The sequence below is a fragment of the Hemiscyllium ocellatum genome, chromosome 39 (genome assembly GCF_020745735.1).
Source record: "Hemiscyllium ocellatum isolate sHemOce1 chromosome 39, sHemOce1.pat.X.cur, whole genome shotgun sequence".
NCBI classification, from domain to species: Eukaryota; Metazoa; Chordata; class Chondrichthyes; order Orectolobiformes; family Hemiscylliidae; genus Hemiscyllium; species Hemiscyllium ocellatum.
The window spans coordinates 560,208-569,481 of NC_083439.1; the positions used below are offsets into that span (position 1 = coordinate 560,208).

Genomic DNA, 9,274 nt, shown 5'->3' on the forward strand with positions numbered 1-9,274 from the left:
ATGACTAGTAACAAGTTGTTTCACTCCAAACACATCCAATGAATCAGGTGATCAGCTCTGGGATTCGAATGTTCATCTTTGCCACAGCCTACAATGAGCTATGAGCATGGGACGTTAGTCCTCTCAACCTCTTTTAGATTTCTGTAGCTGGCTCCAGCGCATCCAACATCCATTCTCTTGGAACTCAATAAATGTCTTTTGGTACTCAGGCCAAATAGCTTCTTTTAACATCTTAAAGAACTTCAGATAATCCCTATTTGTACATGATTCCCCTGAGATCCAGGCACTTCTGCTTATCTCCATTCAATATAGTCCATCACATTTTTAAAAAAAATGTTGACATTATAGCTCACAAATTCCTTTCTACTGGCTCTAGGGTGACTCCAATGATATGGGAGTGCCACACTGTCGGAGGTCAGTGCTGAGGGAGTGGGCACTGTCTGAGAGTCAATGCTGAGGGAGTGAGCACTGCCTGAGAGTCAATGCTGAGGGAGTGGGCACTGTCCAAGAGTCAATGCTGAGGGAATGGGCACTGTCGGAAGGTCAGTGCTGAGGGAGTGGATACTGTCGGAGGGTCAGTGCTGAGGGAATGGGCACTGTCGGAGGGTCAGTGCTGAGGGAATGGGCACTGTCGGAAGGTCAGTGCTGAGGGAGTGAGCACTGTCGGAGGGTCAGTGCTGAGGGAATGGGCACTGTTGGAAGGTCAGTGCTGAGGGAGTGGGCACTGTCGGAGGGTCAGTGCTGAGGGAATGGGCACTGTCGGAAGGTCAGTGCTGAGGGAGTGGATACTGTCGGAGGGTCAGTGCTGAGGGAATGGGCACTGTCGGAGGGTCAGTGCTGAGGGAATGGGCACTGTCGGAAGGTCAGTGCTGAGGGAGTGGGCACTGTCGGAGGGTCAGTGCTGAGGGAATGGGCACTGTTGGAAGGTCAGTGCTGAGGGAGTGGGCACTGTCAGAGGGTTAGTGCTGAGGGAGTTTTGTGCTTATTTTATTACGCAGTGACTTCACATTCTTCATTTCTTTTAAAACTTGGGCCTAAATACCTCAAAGCTCAAGTTCTGCCCCTGTCCAGAAACTTTTGTTTATGCCTTAGGTTCTGCTGAAACCCTGTAGGAAGTCTACAGCCTGATGTTTATCCCTTCTTTTCAAATCAGTCAACTCAATCTCACTTCCTCTGTTTTATGGTTTTTCCCTCTTTTGTAACTTCATTGTGAAACCTTTAAAATATTCTTTGGTCTTTCTGATCTTTTGTAGAGACGAGCTTTAAAGCTTCAGCAACAGAGACGGAAAGATGAGTTTGAGCAGGAACAACGGAGAGAAAAGGAACTTGAGCGGGAAAGACAACTCATTGCTCAGCCAGCAAAGCTCTCTTAGCCCAATCATTGTCAAAAGGCTTCACCTGGAGCACACAACAGCAAGCTCGCTGTTCTTCTTTTACTGGCTTGGAAATTATGACAAATAAATAAATCTTTTGTTTATATCTGTATTGTGATTAATTCAAAATACAGATTGTAAAGTTTCTGGAGCCTGGAGGTTTACAATGAGATATAATTGCATCTCCCAACTAACCTTTTAATATAATTTTGTTCTAATCTGTCTTCCTGTCCTGTGATATGAAATTGCCTTTTCAGATTATTTGAGCATTAATAAAGTCCTGTCACATGACACGAGAAATGCGTTGCTGCAGGCTATATATTTTCTTAAATAGTGTGACTCCTGATATTACTGTTATTGACAGATGACTCTGACGGGAAATCTTCCCTCACTTTCTAAGCTGATGTGAGGCTTCAGTTCTTGAAGGAACTGGAATTGGAAGCTTGGGCAAATCTGCTGTTTTTGTGTGGACTGAAAGTTGCAATTTTTGGATGAACTTATTTGCAATTTCTCAGGATATCAGTGTGGTCTTTCAGGAACTGCTGTGCAAGCTGAGTGTGTTTAAAATTTTTAAAAATGTTTTAGCAATCTGTTGAAGTGTTTTTCCTTGAAGGTTTTTCTCCTTTGTTAACATCAATTGTATCTGGATTGTTTGCTGAGAGATTCAATGAATACAGTTAGATTCAGCACACTGGAAGATTTTTGGTTTAGGATTCAGTGAAATAGTATGAGCTGTGGGTGGGTGAGGGCTATATGAGCAACTAATTAGAGAGATTGTTTCATATTAAGGTATGTACTCTGTCAGAACTTCCCTGCAAACTAATAAAATTGCAACTGATCACACCATTTCTGTGTTTAAGGTTTTAGGACAATCCATAATTACTTTGTTGCAAGTTAAGTTTTCATTTGTCCAGCTTTGCATTCAATAACAGCTTTACTATGTTTATTGTTTCTAACATTTCTATTGAAGTTATGTATTTTCCCAACAATTGTCACTCAGGAAGTTTTCACGTTCCCCTTGAAATCCTGTTTCACAAGTTGTTCTCACCCCAAGTCATGGTGACCCTGTCCCTGGACACCTCTGGCACCTAGCCCAATTGTCCAGCATTCACAATTGAGTTGTGACCATGAACATTAACAAAACACTCAAGAACTGGGTTTTCCTCTTTTTTGCAATGATATTGGAATAAATTCCTAGTGTGGATGTTGTATGTACAGCTATATTCCTTCCTGTATTCCTTTATTGTTTTCTGGCCGTCGTATTGAGTACAGATGCTGACAGTGGGAGTTCAGCCAACCTGCATAAGGTTCATCCAATGGTGGGAGGTGCTTCACCTGTGATCAGCAAACCCACTACAGACTACAATTCAAAGAAGGCCTTCACATTGTTTATGGTTTGACACAATGTAATCTGAAAGTCAAGCATTTTTTTATTGTTTCTTTGCTGGATGTGGGTGTCACTGGCTGGGCCAGCATTTATTGCCCATTCCTAAGTGTCCTGGAGAAGGCAGCAGTAAACTGTCTTCCTGAACCACTGCAGTCTTTGAGGTCTCGGAATACCTGCAATGTTGTTAGGGAGGGAATTCCAAGACTTTGAGCTAATTGACTGTGAAGAAATATATTTAATAGTTGGGATGGTGAGTGATTTGGAGAAGAACTTCTAACCAATAGTTTAGATGGTGACGTTTGTTGCTCAATGAGCCTCAGAATTCTGAATTAACCAAAATTTCTTGCAAATGGTTTCAGAACATAATATTCCAAAGTAAAAGTCGGCACAAGATCATAGAATTCCTTCAGTGTGGAAACAGGCCATTTGGCCTAACAAGTCCACACTGACCCTCTGAAGAGTAACCCCGCCCCAATATCTACATTTACCCCTGACTAATGCACCTAACCTACACATCACTGAACATTATGGGCAATTTAGCATAGCCAATTCACCTGACATGCACATCTTTGGATTATGGGAGAAAACTGGAGTACCCAGAGAAAACACACACAGACTCCTGGAGAATGTGCAAACTCCACACAGAGAAGTCACCTGAGGCTGGGATTAAACCCAAGTCCCTGATGCTGTAAGGCAGCAGTGCTAACCACTGAGCCACTGTGCCACCAGATCTGGAGCTGAATAAAACTGAATGCATATTTATTCCTGGTTTGCAAATGAAAATTAATGTTTCAACTTGCATAATCAGTATCTGTATATGGATTCAGCAGAACATGTTTAAATATCTACAGTTATGGAAACATTTTTATTTTTTATTTGAGTTATAACCATGTCACAAAAAGAACACCAAACAAAACAAGAAAAGAAAGCTCACAGCATAAATGTTAAGCATGTTTGAAAACATTCAATTAGAAGAACATTCCTGAGTAACTATAAAGAAGTTCTGTAGTCCAGACCTCAAACAGATTTATGGGAGATATGTAATCAGGCAGAGGGATCAACTGTTGTAGCACCAGTGTGACCATCTTGTGGGTCAGGTCAAGGGTTAGCCCTGGGTTTTCAGCTCGGTGTGTTTATCATATTCATAGGATACACTTTTTGGCCAAGCATCAGGCTTAGTTATATTTCCCTCCATAATCATGGGGATGTTTCGACTGACTTTCAATTCCAATGGCGCTTTTTCTCTTACGTTTTGAGTTTTAACTTAAGTTCTATTTTGTACTGTCATGGAGTCATCCAGCACGGAAACAGACCTTTCCTTCCAACCAGTCCATATCGAACACAATCTCAAACTAAACTAGTCCCACCTGCCTGCTCCTGGCCCATGTCCCTCCAAACCTTTCCTATTCATGTACTTAGAACAAACAGAGTTGTTGTCTCTGGTTTGTTACCCGTGCCACGTGATAGAGAGTCGAGGAACAGGGAGAGAGAGCAGTTAAACGCGTGGCTACAGGGATGGTGCAGGAGGGAGGGATTCCGGTTTCTGGACAACTGGGGTTCTTTCTGGGGAAGGTGGGACCTCTATAAAAAGGATGGTCTACACCTGAACCTGAGGGGCACCAGTATCCTTGGGGGGAGGTTTGCTAGTGCTCTTTGGGAGGGTTTAAACTAACTCCGCCGGGGCATGGGAACCTGGACTGTAGCTTTAGGATACAGGACCTTGAGTGTAGGGAGGTTATGAACAAGGCAGCAATCTCGAAGGAGGGTGCCTGTAAACAGAAGGGTGGCTTGAAGTGTGTATACTTCAATGCCAGAAGTGTAAGAAATAAGGTAGGTGAACTTGCAGCGTGGGTTGGTACCTGGGACTTCGATGTTGTGGCCATTACAGAGATATGGGTAGAACAGGGGCAAGAATGGCTGTTGCAGGTTCCAGGGTTTAAATGTTTTAGTAGGGTCAGACATGGGGGTAAAAGAGGGGGAGGTGTGGCATTACTTGTCAAGGATAGTATTACAGCGGTGGAAAGGACGATGGAGGAAGACTTGCCATCTGAGGTAGTTTGGCCTGAGGTTAGAAATAGGAAAGGTGAGGTCACCCTGTTAGGTGTTTTCTACAGGTCCCCTAATAGTCCGAGAGAACTAGAGGATAGTATTGCGAGGATGATTCAGGAGAAGAGTGAAAGTAGCAGAGTGGTTGTTATGGGGGACTTTAACTTCCCAGATATTGACTGGGAAAGCTATAGCTCGAGGTCGTTAGATGGGTTGGTGTTTGTCCAATGTGTGCAGGAGGGTTTCCTGACACAATATGTAGACAGGCCAACAAGAGGTGAGGCTATACTGGATTTGGTTCTAGGTAATGAACCAGGCCAGGTGTTAGACTTGGAGGTAGGTGAGCACTTTGGGGACAGTGACCACAACTCGGTGACTTTTACTTTAGTGATGGAGAGGGATAAGTGTGCACTGCAGGGCAAGAGTTATAGCTGGGGGCAGGGAAATTATGATGCGGTGAGGCATGACTTAGGATGTGTGGATTGGAAAAACAGGCTTCAAGAGAAGAATACTAATGATATGTGGAGATTGTTCAAGGAACAGCTACTGAGTGTCCTTGATAAGTATGTACCAGTCAGGCATGGAGTTAAGGGTCTTGTGAGGGAGCTGTGGTTTAATAAGGAATTGGAATCCCTTGTGAAAGGGAAGAAGGCGGCATATGTAAAGATGAGGCGTGAAGGTTCAGTTAGGGCGATTGAGAGCTTTAAGGTAGCCAGGAAGGATCTAAAGAGAGAGCTAAGAGCAGCGAGAAGGGGACATGAAAAGTCCTTAGCTGGTAGGATTAGGGAAAATCCAAAGGCTTTCTATAGGTATGTCAGGAATAAAAGGATGACTAGGGTAGGTATCGGTCCAGTCAAGGAAAGTAGTGGGAAGTTGTGCGTGGAGGCGGAGGAGATTGGAGAGACACTAAATCAATACTTTTCGTCAGTATTCACTCAGGAACAGGACACTGTTGCTGGTGTGAATATTGAGTCACAAGTGATTAGAATGGATGGCATTGAAGTATGTAGGGAAGAGGTTTTGGGAATACTGGAAAGGATGAAAATAGATAAGTCTCCTGGGCCTGATGGCATTTATCCTAGGATCCTCTGGGAAGCTAGGGAGGAGATAGCAGAGCCATTGGCCTGGATTTTTATGTTGTCATTGTCAACGGGAATAGTACCAGAAGACTGGAGGATGGCGAATGTGGTCCCCTTGTTCAAGAAGGGGAGTAGGGATAGCCCGAGTAACTATAGGCCAGTGAGTCTGACTTCTGTGGTGGGCAAAGTCTTAGAGAGAATTGTAAGGGATAAGATTTATGAACATCTGGATAGGAATAACGTGATCAAGGATAGTCAGCATGGTTTTGTGAAGGGCAGATCGTGCCTCACAAACCTTATTGAGTTCTTTGAGCAGTTGACTAAGGAGGTGGACGAGGGTAAAGCAGTAGATGTTGTGTATATGGATTTTAGTAAGGCGTTCAATAAGGTACCCCATGGTAGGCTAATGCAAAAACTACGGAGGTATGGCATTGAGGGTGCATTAGAGGTTTGGATTAGAAATTGGCTGGCTGGAAGGAGACAGAGGGTAGTAGTTGATGGTATAGGTTCATCTTGGAGTGCAGTTACTAGTGGTGTACCTCAAGGATCTGTTTTGGGACCATTGCTTTTTGTTATCTTTATAAATGATCTAGAGGAGGGGCTTGAAAGCTGGGTGAGTAAGTTTGCGGATGACACAAAAGTCGGTGGAGTTGTGGATAGTGAGGAAGGATGTGGCAGGTTACAGTGGGATATAGACAAGTTGCAAAGCTGGGCAGAAAGGTGGCAAATGGAATTCAATGTAGCTAAGTGTGAAGTCATTCACTTTGGTAGGAGTAACAAGAAGATGGATTACTGGGCTAATGGTAGGCTACTTGGTAGTGTGGATGAGCAGAGGGATCTTGGTGTCCATGTACACAGATCTCTGAAAGTTGCCACCCAGGTAAATAGTGCTGTGAGGAAGGCATATGGTGTACTGGGCTTTATTGGCAGAGGAATTGAGTTCCGGAGTCCTGAGGTCATGTTGCAGTTGTATAAGACTCTGGTGCGGCCTCATCTGGAGTATTGTGTGCAGTTTTGGTCGCCATACTATAGGAAGGATGTGGAGGCATTGGAACGAGTGCAGAGGAGGTTTACCAGGATGTTGCCTGGTATGGTAGGAAAATCGTATGAGGAAAGACTGAGGCACTTGGGGCTGTTCTCATTGGAGAAAAGAAGGTTTAGGGGAGATTTGATAGAGGTGTACAAGATGATTAGGGGTTTAGATAGGGTAGACACTGAGAACCTTTTACCGCTAATGGAGTCAGCTGTTACAAGGGGACACAGCTTTAAATTAAGGGGTGGTAGGTATAGGACAGATGTTAGGGGTAGATTCTTTACACAGCGGGTTGTGAGTTCATGGAATGCCCTGCCCGTAGCAGTGGTGAACTCTCCCTCTTTATGGTCATTTAAGCGGGCATTGGATAGGCATTTGGAAGTTATTAGGCTAGTGTAGGTTAGGTAGGATTCGGTCGGCGCAACATTGAGGGCCGAAGGGCCTGTACTGCGCTGTATTTTTCTATGTTCTATGTTCTATTATCCAAATGTCTTTTAAAAGTTGTACAAATAATAATACAGCACAGGAACAAAGTCTTCAGCCCTCAAGCCTGGGCTGCCACATTTTGCCCTTCCATACTAAAGCTGTCGCCACTTACAAGATCTGTATCCCTCTATTCCCTTTCTGTTCATGTATTGTCCAGATGCTTCTTGAATACTGCTATTGTGTCTGCTTCCACCACCATCTCTGGCAGCACTTTCCAGGCACTCACCACCCTTTGTGAGAAAAACTTGCCTCATCATGTTTTCCTCCAAATCATTTATTTAGACCATGAACACCAGAGGTCCCAGCACTGATCCCAATGAAACACTACTAGTCACAACCCTCCATTCTGAAAATCATCCTTCCACCGCTATCCTCTATCTCTTATGACTAAGCCAGTTCTGTATCAATTTTGCCAGCTCACCCCAATATCATGAGATGTCACCTTTTCTACCAGTCTGCTATGAGGGACCTTGGCAAAGACAAGCCATGTAGTTACCATCAACTGCAAATCCCTCATTAATTATCTTCATCATCTTCTCAAAAAAACTTGATCAAGTTAATTAGGCATGACCTCTCTGGCACAAAAAACATTTTTCACTTCTCAGTCCATTTATTTCTAAATGCAATAGATCTTGTTCCTGAGAATCTTTTCCAATAATTTCCCTACCATTGATGTGAGGGTCACAGGCCTGTACTTTCCAGGATTATCCCTGCTACCCTTCTTAAACAATGGGACAAGATTGGTTATTCTCCAGTCCTCTGGGACCTCACCTGTGGCCAAAGAGGATATAAAGATGTTTATCAATGCTCCAGCAATTTGTTCTCTTGTCTCCCTCAATATTCTGGGATAGATCCCATCAGCACCCAGGGACTTATCTACCTTCATACTTTTTAAGATGCTTAACACCTCTTCCTTTTTAATAGCAACTTGGCTTAGAAACTCGACGTTCCCTTCCCTGAAATCATCCTCCACCAATTCCTTCTCTTTGGTGAATACCAGCATTAACTATTTGTTGTCCTCACCTACCTCTTCTGACAATTGTACCCAAATCCACCAATTCCTCAGGCAGTTCATTTCACAAACTACCCTCTGTGTAAAAACTTTTCCCCTCATGTCTAGCCTGAGATGTTGTGTAACTAATAGTTTGTCCATGATGCTAACACTGCTCCCAATTTGAGTGGCTTGTTTATCCTTTAGGGCTAGATTTGTTTTAGGTGAAAAATGTGAAGGGGGAGGGTGGGGATTAAATCAAAACAGAGTTGGAGGGGGAAATCAACCTCCACCCACCCAACCCCACAATGTGCCCACCTCTCCCTAAAGGCAGTGAGAGCATTTGTGGATACTGTGTGCTCTCTGTCCAAGGACAGCCCGGCTCGAACGTAGATGCGAAGAGGGGTCGGCAGGGACCCCTCTCCACGGCCTGCTGCCTGGACCTGTTTATAGCCTGCCTGGCTAGGCCCAGGAGCAGACCCATAAGGAGGCCCACCAGTCTGCCTGTACCCAACTGCACCAGGTCCCCAAAGATCAGGAACATGAGGCTGAAGTGCAACCAAAATCAGAGCAAAAGTCCTTCACGTAACTAAAAAGGGAAGGGCTAGGTTTTCTTTTCTTTTTTCCTTTTTTTTAGGAAACACCCGAGTGGCAAGTGACAAGCAGTGCCCTTAATCCCCGTTTATTTTTTATATTGTTTAAACCCCCCATACTACGGCCAAACTGTGGTAGTGCTTATTTTCCTCAGCACCCATGTTGTGTGTGTGCAGGTGTGAAACACAGTGAGAGACACCAGGTGTACGAATCTTTATTCAATTTCCACCACCAGGAAGAAAGGAAACACCCGAGTGGCCAGTGACAAGCAGTGCCCTTCACATC

The 9,274-nt window shown here is 44.1% G+C and overlaps 1 protein-coding gene across 1 annotated transcript in view; it reads left to right on the top strand.

Annotated features, from left to right (window-relative positions):
• Positions 1-2,219, top strand: part of bloc1s6 (biogenesis of lysosomal organelles complex-1, subunit 6, pallidin) — a 32,456-nt gene extending 30,237 nt beyond the window's left edge. Inside the window, exon 6 of the mRNA XM_060852920.1 lies at positions 1,254-2,219. Within this exon, the coding sequence (XP_060708903.1) occupies positions 1,254-1,373 (120 nt within the window). The 3' untranslated portion in view covers positions 1,374-2,219. The remainder of the gene's footprint in view (positions 1-1,253) is intronic.
• The last annotated feature ends 7,055 nt before the right edge of the window (positions 2,220-9,274 follow it).